This window comes from Xiphias gladius, chromosome 1 (assembly GCF_016859285.1).
Source record: "Xiphias gladius isolate SHS-SW01 ecotype Sanya breed wild chromosome 1, ASM1685928v1, whole genome shotgun sequence".
NCBI classification, from domain to species: domain Eukaryota; kingdom Metazoa; phylum Chordata; class Actinopteri; order Istiophoriformes; family Xiphiidae; genus Xiphias; species Xiphias gladius.
In genome coordinates, this window is record NC_053400.1 from 30,414,402 (window position 1) to 30,430,727 (window position 16,326).

The 16,326-nt window shown below is 41.8% G+C and overlaps 1 protein-coding gene across 1 annotated transcript in view; it reads right to left on the reverse strand.

Annotated features, from left to right (window-relative positions):
- Positions 1-16,326, reverse strand: part of LOC120795795 (protein kinase C-binding protein NELL1-like) — a 240,812-nt gene that overhangs the window by 70,941 nt on the left and 153,545 nt on the right. Inside the window, exon 13 of the mRNA XM_040137971.1 lies at positions 7,906-8,031. Within this exon, the coding sequence (XP_039993905.1) occupies positions 7,906-8,031 (126 nt within the window). The remainder of the gene's footprint in view (positions 1-7,905; positions 8,032-16,326) is intronic.

The window sequence follows — 16,326 nt, forward strand, 5'->3', positions numbered from 1 at the left end:
CAGGGGAACAGGAAGGCCATGCATCAAAGAAGAAGAGACAATGCTTTAAGGAAAGCGACGTAATGTGAGCAAAGACATCACTCCAGATGGCTGTACAGTCTGTTGAGGAGCAGGAAGAAACACACCTTATATCAAACCTTTATGGGGTTGCTAAATAAAAACATCTGCGTCTCCGAGTCAATTACAGCCGGAAAAAAAAGTGAGGACTAAGGAAAACTTATCTGACTCCTTCCAAAACTGTGTTTGATGGGCTTATTAAATTGGCTGTTGCTGAGCCAGCCTGACGGCGTGACCTCCATTTGTGAAGAGTTAATGTATACATGGAGGGTTGCCAAGGTTTCCAGGCTCGTCACACCTGGGCTCCACATTCATTACATGCATAATTGGAATTTGATTTGATTAAATTTTCATTAAACATATAATGTGTCTTTTGTGGGGGGGGGGGTGTTGCAGCCTTTTCCAACGCTAGAATTTTGGAGAATATATGTAGCAACTGATGCATGAAATTAACGGCAGCTTCTTTTGGTCAGCCATAGTGAGGAGCCCGAGCATACTGTCTATGAACAGCACACATTGATCAGTAGAGTGAAGATGAGGTTGGCAGAGAAATACAACAGAGGATCGAAGGCAGCACCACGCGAATAAAGGAATGCAAACACTTGAATCTGTCCAATTCAAGCAATGCAGTTAAAATACCGCCATGCGTTTATGTCAGTTGAAGGAACAGTAAAGGAGTCGCAGGTTGACAGGCTAATGGCGGCTTGAGTGAAGTGATTTTTAAATGAATATTGATATCCAAAAGTTAAAAAAAAACAAAAAACATTCAACTATGTAGTGGTTGTTTTATGATTTTTTTTTTTAAACATAGATGCTAAAAATTAACGATCCCCTCCAGGCATGTTCAAAAATAAATTAAAGTACTCTGCACTGAACAGTAATTTGTGTTTGATGTGAGTTTCAATGAAAAAGTTCAATTACCTGCTTAGACATTCTTAAAAAAAGAATCAATGCCTCCTCCCTTCACTGAAGTATTTTTTTATTTCCAAACTTGAGTGGATACAAGATGCCTCCTGATTCACGAAAAGACCATTTACAATGTGTGTGCAATGCAGGCTTCGGGTTTCACCATCACAGTTGTGTAAGCTGTCTATTGGACCAGGACTGGCTTCCAAACTAGTTGTGGTGTCAAAAAATCGTGCTAGCAGGTACTTGCTAGCAGGTACTCTGTCTTAGAGCCAGATTGCGAGTTAACATGGAGAAAGTTTCCCCCTTTCAACAGGTGAATTTAAAAACAGCATTCGTGTGTCAAACTCTGAACACACATCATTTTACACATTGAAGGTCAAACATCCAAGTGACAATGACCAAAACACATTTTTGAGTGGAGGGGGACTTTAAAAGTGTATGATCTCTCGACAGAGCTGCGACAAATAATTTGAAATATTATATATACACACACATACATACACATATGTCTGTATATATACACATACACACGTATGAATGTGTATGTATGTACACACACACATATATATATACACACACACACACACACACACACACACACACACACGTATACATACATTATACATACATACACACACAAACGAACGCACACACAAATATATATCTATACACATATATACACATACACGCGCACACATATATACATATATATATATACATATACTTATATACATATACATACATATATACATACACACATACACACATATATATAGGCCGGATATTTTACAGTTGAACATTAACATTTACTATCAGTAATGACAGTTATAAATATATGACAATACACTTTGAGTTTGAGGGGTGAGTTTGTTGAGAGGTGAAGGAGACTCGCCCTCTTTGCCTTAATCAGTGTCATTCCTGCCAGATTTCACATTTCCCAAATCTCTACCAGAGAGGTGGTGAGTAAAGTGTTATCATATGAAAATAGCCAAATTTGGCTTAAACTCTGTATTAATATAACAACAAAAAATAAGACATTTTTCATTTATTTATTTTTACAAAAAGTGTCATCAATACATAACAATTCAACCTAAAGAACATTCCCGTACTCAAACTACCAACACTAATGTGTCTGTGAGAGACTAATATCAGCCAATAATATTTGACCGGTGATATATCGTTGAAATTTTAACAGTTGACACACTACAGTGTCTTGAGTTAACTAAGTGGAGGATAAAAGCCGTCACAGAGCTCTCAAACAGCGTAAATGTACTGAGTGTTTCAATGTCCCCCAGTCATACAGTGTGCAAAGCTACAGCCTCTAATAGATGAGACATTCATTTTAAAATGGCTATGCTACATTTTATCTCCAGGCCTGAGGCGAAACCTGCTGTTGGAGTTTATTTACAGAGGAAGGAAGGACCTTAAATCTCTCATTCCGCCAGTTTAATCTGTAACTGAAAGTATTATCTGTGTCTGCTTAATGCAGAAAACAATTCCTATAAAACCCGGAGGTCATAAGATACTGTAAGTACACAGTGGGAGTCGCACAACTATTTTCACAATTAGCTGGGGCAGACGACTGTTATCCACCAAACACATGAAGTCAGAGATCATAATGACCTTCGACTGGGGAAAACCCTTGAGTTCTGCTTGCACTGCACCATTAAGCATGAGGGTAAAATCTGATATCATCTACACTTTAGCAAACCGGAGTCTAAACTCAACCCACTGGTAATAAAAATTTTTATTTTTATTTTTTTTGAAAATATCTCTTTAAAAATAGATATTTTGAAAATAGATGTCTATTTTATAAATTTCCTTCTGTGTTCCTTCTCACGCTGTAGCCAGTAAAGCGTTTTTTCTCCCTCAAAACGCACCGTCTGGATGGTCGCTACGAGGAATCATCTTCTGATAGACAGGAAAGGTTTTGATCAATTTTGGATGTGTTTTAGGCATTTGGGAGCACTCTTCTAGTCGATTTGCGCGCTGACCAGTCGGAGCTATCTGATCTCACAGACAGGAAATGCAGTACCACAACGCAAGCAAAACAGGTCGAGCCTGAGCTCTACTGGGTGCTTTGAGGTTTCAGGAAAAATTTTAGATTTGTTTGACGGTAATTTACTACGTTTGACGTTCACCGGAACCTGGCAGCGTAGAACACAGATCGTATGGTAGAATGTGGCCCCAGAGTGCTGGTGAGCAGAGCGGCCCTGGAAAAAAGCATCACCACTCTCGCTTTTTAGGCAGCGTGGGGATTGTCTCTGAAGTGATGCATGTTTTTTTTATTTTTTTTATTTTTTTTGTGTATGTGAGAACTGGTTTTTGCTCATTTAAAAATTTGTTTGCGAATATGCATCACTGGGCACAGTATTAACTGACATGATAAGGGCCTTCAGTTTTAGCTTTAAAACCTTTATTATTTTTGTTTTGTGCATATATACTCTACTACATACTGTACTCCTGAATTCATGTGTCAAAATAACACACAGCAATTCCAGGGTCAGTTCATATTTCTGCTTAGAAAAACAAGAGTAGTAGTAGGGGCAGTGGGTTAATAGGGATCCAGCAGCTATTTTCGGCCCCGGGGCCCAACAGGTGGTTAATCTGTCCATGAAATAGTCCAACGAGAAAGACCTAGTCCTTCTCACATCATTTGATTGACACGTGATCTCTGGGAAGTGCCATGTTGAGTGCTGAGCACTAAAGATAATCACAAAAATACTACGTATTATGTACACACTCATTTTCACATCACACGTCCTTTAAATGTTATTTTGAACAGCGTACAGACAGCAGATAAAGTCGCCCCGAACTGATTTGTGCTGCATATGTGACGACAGCTCTGTGGCATTTTGAGAGGGTGAGGTGTAGAACCTCACACTTTCTGCCGCCCCTCTTCTGCTCTCAGTCCGTCCCCCGCTCCAACAGAGCTGATTGCCTGTTTCGACAGAGGTGAAATGAAATGGAACCATAATTATGGCAGCCTCCCTTCGTTTACAGGGCGCTGTCTTCACAAAGGACAGGCTCCTCCATCAGAAAGGAGGGAGAGAAAGAGATGAGGCTGTGAGTGTACGAAAAAATAAGAAAAAAAGGTGATACGTGATGAGTCGTGTAAACGTGCTATAGGTGACATTTTACTCCCCTGAATTCCTATTCCTGGAGCTGCTAAAGTTGTAATATATGAGAGTAAACTTGTAGACTATGTGCTGCCCACGGTGATGTAAGGTAAGTTTGTTCGCGGATGAAGCTACCGAGATCTGCCTGATGTCCACAGAGACAGTACACGCACCCACCCTAGCCGAAAACGGACCGGCACGCATTTTCCCGCCGACCCTGCGTTTCGTCGCCCTTCCGCTTGATTGTCACAGTTCAGGTGACTTCCTTACGTCTGACAGAGGACCCTGTCGCCCCGCGGCCACCGACTCCGGGGCGGCAGCCATGAAGCATTGAGAACCTGCGGTGTGCATTCACATGAAAACAAAACATGCAAAATCCTGCTCAAATTGTCCAGAGCTGCTGTGCACAAATAGCAGAAGTATGTGCAGACTGACAAAGGCACTGTACCAAACAGCTCTGAGTTAGTGGTTACCGTGTGGATAAAGATTTTATATACAAAATATTTAATCAGCTTATTACGTGATGCATTGTCATGAATTTAACTACCCAATATTATCTAAAATGGGTCGAATTTAGTTCACTTTGACTGGCTACAAAAATTGGCGTTTACACTCTAACACATGAATAATAATAAGCCAATCAAATACCAGTCTGAAGGGGTCATTTTGCAAAAATGAGTAGTTTCAGTGTTTTTGACACTAAAGTACTGAAGCAGCCTATTTTTTTGAATGTAATGAAAACATTTTTTTTTTCTTTATTAACTGTAATTCTTAGTCCGTTGAAGATTTGATCAGGCTGAAAATAACCTGCTATGACCTTAAACCTGTTGTTCCTGCTGGATGCTAGCACTATGTACTGCATGTAGAGCAGACTGCTTCACAGACTGCTCGTGTACAATGGAAAGTTACAGGAAAATAAACCCGTAATAGATAAACGTCATTTTCAAAAAGAGCACCCCGTCATTGAAATAATCCAGCTACGATGCAAAGCAGGCTAGACACCTGAAACCTTAAAACTGTGTCTCCCCACTTTCGAAGCAGTCTAGCAAAATAACCCAAAAAGACATCATGTCCAAATCCATCTCAGGGGGATAAATGATTGAAAACAGTTTTAATTTAGGCCAAAAGGGACTGGTTGTTAAAGGGTTATAATAGGATCAGGCAACTACAGTATACGCCCTCAGGATCTGTTTCAGGGTACCATTATTTACCCTATATAACTTATACAGAATATATAGTTGTCAGGAAACTTAATATCTGACCACATTTCTACTTCCACAGAGCGCTAAATGTGTGTTACTCTATATGGCATATTTGTTTGGCTTTCACTTTTCTCCAAGATAGTAATTTTCACTGGTTCTTGGGATCGGAGCTCTACTAATTCATCTAAGCTACTTTCACTCACTATATGCAATCCAAACAGCCACTGAAGTTCCTGAGTAAACATTGTCCTTGCTATTTGCTTGATAGAACGCTCCACGATCTTGCAAATTTCTTTGTTTAATCACAAAACGGTTTCCACTGAGTGTGTGTGTCCTGCTTAATGCGGTGACAACAATTTAATTACCAAAAAAAAAAACTTTCCAGCTCCACAGACACAATGAAGAATAACAATACAGATTTGAGCAAAGCGCACCAATTAAAGGAACTAATGAGCAATCGTGTTAGCATTGTGAAATATGAGCATTCACCTCCCTGCGCTGCGAACGCTAACTCGGTTCTACATTGATGCAGAGGATCTGAAACCCGTGAGAAGAAGCCGAAGGAGATTCAGGAAGAAGGTAAAGGAGACAGAGAGAGGATTTATCTCTGCCAGCAGATGTAGAGAGTGCTCCTTGGGCTACCAGTCAGCAGCCTGGACAGTTTACAAGCTGCAAAATAGATTGATTGTCCATGTATCCTTGTCCCTGCATGGCTGCCAACTCTGAGCTAATTAAAGAACACTTCTCCCGAGAAACACTGAGCAGCAACCAAGCACATCCTGTTCGCTCTTGAGAAAACATGCTGCTCTAAACTCCTTTAGAGAGAAAAAAAACCAAACAAAAAAAACCATTGTAAGCTAGCGGTGCCAGAGCAGGTGTCACTGAATTCTGCGCTGAGAAATAGCTTGGGACCCACAGAGATAAACTTTGGCAGAAAATCTGCATTGTGTTGTTAAACGTAGGTAAAGGGGGAGGAAACAGGATCCTTCTGATCAGAATATTTATGGTAGACAAGCCATTAAAAAAAACTGAATGGCTGCAATCACAAGCTCTTGTTTGATCACACGCTGATTCTCCCAAAGATGCTGGGGCTTTCACAAATCAGCTTGCATTCAGTTCTCTGCACACCTTAATTTCAGATGACAAAAGACACAGCGTCACGGTCGCAGAGTCCTGTGGCCGACAGTTGACGGACGCTAACTTTTTCCGACACGTTTAGGAAATCACTGCTCACTAGCGTGGGCCAGTGTGAAGACTGCACCACATTATTTACTTCTTCATCCACTCAGTTGTCTTTTCACAGAGTTCTCAACTTCCCTTAGCTGTAGTTATTTGCATTGCAGATTCAGATTTTTTTACATACAAAAACATATGATCTCAGAAAATCTCTTGCATTTTAATGGTTTAAAATGCCCGACGGTATCAAAAGTAGTAGAAATTTTATGAATAAATATACGCTCATGCATCCGTAATAACAATCCAATGAAATAATGTGTGGTATAATAAGTACATTGCGTTTTCATACTTTTGCTGATTTTTACTTGTAGTGCAGTATTACTACATTGTGGTGTTGCTACTTTTAGTCCGTTTCTTACATGCACATTACGGCATGAAAAAGGAGTATGAATGTGATAAAAACCGAAACACGACGCATGCGGGCACTGTGTCCTGATGTTTGCCACAACTAACTGCCCTGACAGGTGCAAAGGTGCAAATAAAACTAACTCTGACAACACTTAAGAGAGACAAAACATAGTTTAATTCCCTCTCCGTGCAATGACTTAAAAGTCATAGTCAGCATCTTTTAGCGTATTGGCATGGTAACATTTCCTAATAAGAACTCAAAAATAGGCCACAGGGAATGCCACTGGTTTTTGAACCAAATTTGAAATTTTGATGTTATGATGAGGCAATACGGAAAGTCAGGGGATCACCAAATTCAGTTCATTTCATGAATGATTTAATATTCCCCATAGGATGAATCTCTTTGAAATCCATCCATTAGTTGCTGAGACATTTCACTCTGAACCGCCAACATTGTTATGCCAAAAGTCACACTCTTAGCGGAGTTTAATAGTCTTGCAGAACAACAGTGCAGTGAATGTGAAGAGGGAGGGCTATAGCCACCTGGAAACACATTCACTACGGGTCAAGAGAAATTCCCCTGCTCATTAGCCACTGGGAAAACCGCCCAACAGGCTTCAGTGCCATCGCGCGCCATGCTACATCATCCGTCTTTCAGCTCAGCAGAGTTATTTATTAACTTCTGCAGAAAAAAGAAGCCCAGGAGTTGGCTATCTGAGCGCGTCGCAGCTTTCGGCCACAGGTTCGCTGTCGAGGTTGCCCAAACTACGGTGGAAACCCAGAACACCAGCACAGTTTGGCGGTGATTCAGGATGCTGTGGAACCCTTGGAGGCAAGAGCAGTTTTAAAACTGATCTCACAAAGTTGTAGTAACACCTACAGTAACCTCTCCTTTCTTCCCTCCTAATTAAAATAAGTTGAGGGTAACGTTAAAATAAACAGCATGTGACTAGTCAGCTTTGATGATGATCTTTTAACCGACTGGTGTCCGTGCGTGATGGTTCAGTTATGTGCTTGCGAGCGTGCAGACGTACCGGTGCAGGAGTATTCATCCACTCTGATGAAGCCTGGCAGACAGTCACAGCGATGGCTGCCGGGCAGGTTGACACACACCGTGTTGGACTGGCAGTAATGCATCTGGGTCGCACACTCATCGATATCTGAGGGCAAACAGGGCACACACACAATGGATTAATAACTACCTGACAGTTCTCTAAAGACACACTCAGGACACACACGGTTACTCCTCAGGCGACTGATGAGGCAGGTGGATGAAGCTCACTGAACTGATTCGGTGCTGTTGTTTTAATCACGTTACAAAAGCGGGGTCTTGGGGCATTGCTTTGTTGCTTACAGTTGCTAATTAGAGTGTTGCCCATCCACAAAAATGGTCCCCAAAATTGCCATCACTCTTCAACCACACAGGCAAACAGGACAGCTTTCTCAAAGAAAAGAATGGCTTTTCCCCACTTGAATTTATACATTTCAGTGTGTTGGTCAGTTAAAGCAATAGAAAAAGAGTACTAGGCAGGAAAAGACAAGAAAAATTAAGATGAGGAGAAAGCTAAAGAAAGCAAGGAAAGGATCGGAGCAGCCTGATGAGGACAGACAAACTGCAGAGGACAGGGGAGAGAGGAGAGCAGCATTTCTCTTGACATCACTCATGTTCCACTAATATCATGACATATTACAGGCTCTCCTCATACACAGAATCCCTCTCTTCCTAATGTAGCTTGAAAGACATTGTGCGAGCATTAAAACACACAGCTCGGGGAGGCATTAGCCGAGCAGGGTGACTGCTGACGAAATGGGATCGGAAACACACAAGGGAGGCGTTACGCGGAAGGGCCTACATTTGCGGGCGTGTATGCGCGTGTGTGTGTGTGTGTATACAGTACGGCGTATTTATGTGGATCTGAGCGGCAGAGAACCAGCTTCCTGAGGCAAACAGGCCTTTCCACCACTTAAGAGACTCTGTGTGCTACACTTAAGGGAAAGAGAGAGTGAGGAGAGTATTTCCATATCCTCTCCTTGGATAAATACGTTCTAGCTTTGAGGTTTTCAGCTCACACTTTCCCCTTACAACAGAATAAATTTGTATGAAGTATGTAATTGACTTACATGCAGCACCCTGAGGTTTTTTTCTCTGCAAATTTCATCCTTGGAGAGTGTACAGTAGGACTGTTGAATTGCACAATCAAAGAGAGATGTATCCTGTATTCAGGCGTACAAAGCTTCGCCGGCCTTCAGCACAGAAAGCATTGATCTGATAGATCAAAAACATGGAACTTAATGGAGTGCTTTGAGGCTGTGAAACTCTACCTGAATACAGTTTTCATCCTGTCCAGCAGCCCTATTCAAACCCTGAGAGCTGCTCATTTCATTACGCTTTATTGGCGAAAGGCACTGTTCAAGCCTGATGATGGCCAGGCTGCGATGTCGCCGACACACAGCCTCAATAATTCAAAGTCAAGAGCTCGCTGCTTTTGTCAGCTTTCATTTACCGTGGGAAAAGCATCTACTGTCAAGTCTGAGGCATGATGAGGCTTACTGATCTCTGTTGTTCCGAGGTTCTGTATCCCGTGTGTGTGTGTGTGTGTGTGTCTGAATGTGTGTGAGAGTGTGTGTTCGCCCTCCACAGCCTCCTGTGGGAGAGTCGTAGCAGGTGAGTTCTGCTGACAGAACTGGAACTGTCATTTCACACGGGGGAATTCATTTTTCTGGATTTGCTGGTGTCTCTCTCTGTCTGTCTGTCTCTCCCCGCCTCCCTTCTCCTCCGCCCCAGACCTCACCCCCCCCCCAACCCCCACCCGAGCTCACTTTCTTCATCCCTCTGCTGCTTTATTCATGCTGTGATGTAGGTCAGGACTGGTGGTGGGGGGCTGGGGGGGCAGCTATAAATAAGGTAGGATAGGACTCTTTCTGTGCATGTGTGTGCACGCACTAGCTAACCACTCTGTGTGTATTTGTGTGTTTGGGGGAGAGAGAGACTGTGTGTTTGGATGTTGTGTGTTTGGCTAATGTGAGGCAGAGAGGGAGAGAAGAGTCTCCATATTCGTTTATGTGTTTGTGTGTGTGTTGCCTGCATGTAGATATGTACACACTAGTTTCTGCATCGCCCCTTACTGTACAGATGTTGATGAAAACAGCTTCTTAACCAACAGCGATGCTGCCTCCTGCTGACTGAGACGCCTGTATTGTCTTTACTCTAATCAACCCGGATTGTGTGTGCACATCCAGGAGCTCAGCCATTGCAGCCGATCAGCCTCTCCGTGTTTTGGGCCGTTGGAAGGCCACTGGGTGAAGCTGCTGCCTCGGTGTGAGAGCGCTATGGAAACAAATTCAGAGGTGAACGGCACACCTGGACTTCAAAACTATTCGCCAGATTCTTTCCGCTCTTCAAAATCACGAGACTTTGGCGCTTGGCGGCGACCCAGAGATGACTGCATTCGTGTGTTTACGCACACTCGCTGCACACGTTTCTCTGAGGTTTTACACTTGTGTATTTGCCATTAAACGTGGATCATTGCTTAGCTAAGACAGTCAGAAACGTTAGCACAGAAACTCTTAATTCCAATTACTAAAAGTTGACAGGGTTGTTGACAGGGTCAGAAACTCAATTTATCTTACAAATTAAGTGCGTGGGTGCAAAAATATTGCAGTAAGCGTAGTTTGTTTTTTCTCATTTGAACTTCTGTATCATTATGTTCTGTCATAGATTCTGCACGAAAGATAACGAAAGATATCGTTTGGACTGTGTTTACTTTATATTCTCCATTTTTCTGTCTATGATGAGCATCTGTGTTAAATTTGATGTACTCCCAGCTTTGTAGTGGACGGAGGGCTGGGCCGTTGCTTCTGTCGCATGCAGGCTAATAGAGCCCACTCGTTTCCAGCGGTTATTTATTTTTAAATAAAAAATATTTGCATATTCGTAGATTTGGGATTTTTCAATGAGGGATAAGGAGTACATGTAATTTTAAGGTAAGATCCCAGAGATAATTGAAATTTCTTTGTGGAAAAAAACGTATTTGACACAAAAGATTACTTTATCAGAGTGTTTTATATGTCTTAAAACATTAACTGAAAGCGGCCAAGGCTGACCAGTATTGATGAAACAACATCCAATATAGTCACAACTGTACTGTACTGAAAAATGGTCCTGGAGACACACAAAAATGTGGATTTAATGTATATGAAGGAAGGAAGGAATTATATAATAATATACGGGTCAAAAAAAAAAAAAAAAATAACACTGCTCCACCCACCCACTGAACTGACCAGCCAGCGCACCCTGTAACTTCAGTTGACAGTAATGTAAGAGCACAAATGATTCATTCCTGTGCACCGGTTAAGAAAAAAAAAAAAAGAAAAAGCATTTTATTTTTTTTGGGACTTGGCCAGCAGAGCTGCCTCCTTCCACACATCATCACCCCTCTGGATAGAGGTCTCATCAACAGCAGCAGCAGATGTTCCTTCACGCACACGCACGCACACACACACACACACACACACACACACACACACACACACACACACACACACACACACACACATATATATACAGTAATCAGCATTCCCCTCCTTTTTGACCTCTCTCTCACTCTCTCTCTCTCTATTTTCATGTAACCAAAAGTTAATCTCACCCAGCAATTACACACTATGATAATTGAGATTTGCACAGAGCATTGCCTTCAGCATTTTGGCACGCACACGCACGCACGCGCACACACGCACACACACACAAACACACACACACGAAGACTGTAAACAGTTAATTCCTTTTTTTTTCTTTTCTGATTTGACTTTACTGAAACATAACAAGCAACTGAAACAGTGTCAGTGAGAAAAACTTTTTTTTCCAATAACAGCCAATAATTTTACACAGATTATTTGGTCCATATGTGCGTCTTTGCAATGAAATTTTAACATTAAAGAGTACAGCACCAGTTTGAGTTAACTTATTGATGGACAGGTTTAGACTCCAAACCATGCTGGGCATTACTGGGTTACAGTACTGTGTGTGCCAGGTTTACAATTTCAAATTCAGTAATCACATTACAGTTACCAATCCCAGTGATGCTACTTTACTCCAGCAGTCTGGAGGGTCAGCTCGCTTGCTGATGCCTTAATGAGAGCTGGATCAATTTTGTCTCTGTGTATTTGATGCAGAGACTGTTGTCTAGGATGTGTTAGCTTATTCAGGGGTTGACTCCTCTGAAAGAGAAGGTAAACAACTTAAAAAAAAAAACTCCAAACTTGGCAGAGTACAATGTGTCTTCTTACATTCAAGAATCGCTTGGATTTTGTTCCAAGTTGGACTACTGGGGTGCTGTGTGTGTGTTCACCGGGGCTAAGGCCGTTGACGGTCAGTAAAAAGCTCCAGTGCCGCTAAACCACAGTGTTTCGTTTTCCATTTACATATGCCTCAAATACAATAATGTAACATGTAGTTGTGGCAGCTTTGCTTGCTTGAGGGAGCTTTGATTGAGCTGGAATGAGTCTTGGAAGATAATGTAACAAGTGATATAACTAAATACTTCTGCTCTTGAGTAATTACTATTGTAATGTATTATCTTTTCCATGAGTAATGGGTTATGTGAGTACTTTCTTCAAACACAGTTTTCTAATACTGCCCCTCAGGCCTCAAGCAAAAACACTGATGTTAATGTCACAGCACTTACATGATCCTCAATTATCTTGCAATGCACAGTACATTAATTAGAGTTTACCACTGCCTTTCTCTTTTTTTTTTTTTAATGGTTTTAATCTACATTCAAAGTATAACCTTAACAGTTTGACCCTACACCAACTCGTACATCAACGACATCGACTGTAACAGACTCCCATTTAAAATGAAAAGAAACCACACGGTGTTGTGTGACAGCAATGTGACTAGCCAATCACGACCCACCTTGAAACAGAACAGCGTGTTGTTTTTCTGAAATTCAAGAGAAATCCAGGAATGGCCAAATGCTTTGATTTGCAGTATGTGGTGTGCTTCAGGCACAAAGGTTTGCACATCGGTTAAATAGCTTGATATCAGCTGCTGTTCTGTCCAAAGAAAGAGACTGATGTTTCCCTGGTGAGGCCATAAGAGGGCTAACTCATCTAAATCCATCTTCATAAAAATCCCAACAGACACACTTCACTTCATTGAGTCTTGCTCTGTCATCGGCTGATTTCACACCCACCCCGAAGTCTCTCCACAGGAATCCTGTCCTTCTGGTGCAAATACAGCACAACCTAAAATCTTATCGAGGTTTTGATGCTTTGTGATGCTATTTTGCTGCAGCAAGAGACAGCCTCTGATCTCACATCCTCAGGTCCAGGCGGCGACAAACGCTGCTCCTGTGTTGTTTCAGACAATACTAAGTTTATCTTTGCTAGCCTTAATATCAGATACATTTTAAACTTCTGAACGTTGTAGTCGTTTAGCATTTGTAATGAATTGTGCTTTATCTTTTGCACATCTTTCTGTCGACCATGGATTATTTTGGATGTGGAGAGTCAGACATTTCTGCTCAGCCTCCGTAGTGGTTGGACAAGAAATAACCACCACACAAAGCACTGCTTTCAGCAACTTCGACCTGCGAAGTAGGAAATTGAGCTTGGATATCTCCCACTATGCTCCATTCTTCCTTCGTCAGCGAGCACTCAGACTACTGGCACAAACTTAAAAAGAAAATGGATATTATCCTGTAATATGAACTGGGCCACGGTGAGGGCCAAATGATTTTCATGATGGGAATTTCATCCCCACAATGAGGGCAGGCACAGGCCCTTCTGTGCCGCAAACAAATCAAATACCAAAACAACATTCAACATGCAGCGCAGGACTACAACTCTACTCAAATGCTGTGTGTCCCCTCTTGGAGCCAGAGGGGAAAAAAAGAACTACTGATGCATTTAATTAGAGGGCCTTTAGAGTGCAGCAACACTTATCACCATTATTGTCCCTCTAGAAGACACATACAGAGCAGGAAGTGCTCTGCTGAGCAGATTAGAGCCTGCTAAGGAACATGCAGCAAGCATTGTCTGGCAGAGAACAGCTCGCGGGTAGCAGAACCGAATGAGGTTGTGGTTCCCTATCGGGAGAAAGAAACATTGCGAGCAAGGTGGTCTAATGTTTCCGTCACTCTGCAGCTCCAATGAGGAGCTGCCATTCACTGGGCTGCACACCAACAGACACTCGGAAGACAAACTGTGGCAGAGTCCGTGTGTCAGAGAGAGCGGAACAGTTTACCTAGATGACCAGTGCCATGTGTGTGCGCGTGTGCAGGATGTTCACACAGGTATACTGACTGCAAAGCTTAGAAAAGTACACCTGGATGCCCACCAACTGAAATTAATCCGTATATCAGGCAGAAGGAGGTGGCGCAGTTTTTCGTTTTGCTTTTTTCCCCCCTCACAATTTAAGGGATTACTGCACAGCTGAGGTCTGATTAAAATCCTAAAATAAAACTGAATTTGCTCCATCGGAGCAGTGAGATGTACAGTATTTGAACAGTGACACAATTTTAGGAGTTTTGCCTCTGTACACCATCCCAATGGATTTGAAATGTGACCATCAAGATGTGGTTGAAATACAGACTTTCAGTTTGAATTCATGGGGTTTAACAAAAATGTTGCATTAACCGTTTAGGAATTACAGACATTTTCATGTGAAGTCTCTCCATTTTAAAAGGCTCAAAGTAATTAGACAAATGTATATAATTATACAGTAAATATAAGGATTATTCTAATGCTTGGATGAAAATCCTTTACAGTCAATGACTGCCTGAAGTCTGGAACCCATGGACATCACCAAATGCTGAGTTTCCTCCCTTGAGATGCTTTGCCAGGCCTTTACTGCAGCCACCTTCAGTTGCTGCTTGTTTGTGGGTCTTTCTGCCCTCAGTTTGGTCTTCAGTGAGTGGAAAGCATGATCAATTTGGTTGATGTCAGGTGACTGACCTGGCGATTGAAGAATATTCCATTTCTTTGCCTTGAGAAGCTCTTGGGTTGATTTAGCAGTTGGTCATTATCCATTTGTAGTGAGAAGCACTATCCTATCAGTTTTGCAGCCTTTGGCTGAATCTGAGCAGATAGTACAGACCTGTACACTCCAGAATTCATCCTGCTACTTCTATCAGCAGTCAGGTCATGAATGACCACCAGTGACCCAGCCATACATGCCCATGCCATAACACTGCCTCCACCATGTATGACGGATGATGTTTTATGCTTTGAATCATTAGCCGTTCCTTTCCTTCTCTATATTCTTCTCTACCCATCATTCTGGTACAGTTCATCTTGGTTTCATCTGTCCAAAGAATACTGTTCCAGACCTGGGCAGGTTTTTTAGATGTTTTCTGGCAAAGTCTAATCTGGCCTCTCTGTTCCTGAGTGTTTTCAGTGGTTTGCACTTTGTGGTAAACCCTCATTATTTACATTCATGAAGGCGTCTCTTGATTGTAGACTTTGACAATGATCTGCCTACGTCCTCGAGAGTGTTCTTGACCTCGCTGGATGTTTCGAAGGGTTTTTCTTCACCAGGGAAAGAATTCTGAGATCATCCACTTTAGTTGTCTTCTGTGGTCTTCCAGGCCTTTTGTTCTTGCTGAGCTCGCCAGTACATTTCTTCTTTTTAAGAATGTACCAAATTGTTGATTTGGCCACTCCTAAAAGCTATGCCATCTGTCTGATAGTTTTGTTTTGTTTTTTTCAGCCTAATGACGGCCTCCTTCATTTGCATCCACACCTCTTTGGACAGCATACTGAGAGTTCTCCCATGAATAGCTACCAAATGCAAATTCAACACTTGGAATCAACTCCAGACCTTTTATCTGCTTAATTTGTCATGAAATAATGAGGGAACAGGGCATAACTGGCCATGAAACTGAATGTCAGTCAATTATCCAATTACTTTTGAGCCTCTGAAAATGAGAGACTATGTATAAAAACGGCTGTAATTCTTTAACAGTTAATGCAATATTTTTGTTAAACCCTTTGAGTTAAACCTGAAAGTCTACACTGCAATCACATTTTGATGGCTTTGTTTCAAATCCATTGTGATAGTGTAGAGATGCCAAATTATGAAAATTGTGTCCTTGTCCAAATATATATGTACTTAACCGTATATCACAGAAGAAACACACGGTCCACCGTTGCCGTCTCTGATGTTTTATAAAGAAATATTATAAACATTGAGAATGAGTCTACACAGGAACCAAACGCACCTCATCCAGAGAGACTTACAAAGCAACATACGGCACAACGTTTTCATGCAATTTAGCTGAGGTTTACCTTCCTCCATCACAAAATAAACAATTATGTAAAAACAGAATTACCATTTTCACTTGTTTGGCACATTTCGGTACTTTGCCGGCTTACATACTAGTAAAAGTTTACCGTCCATGCTCCCGAGATGACCGGCTGGTCAATGTTCACAGTCTTATCTCTACAAGCCCTTT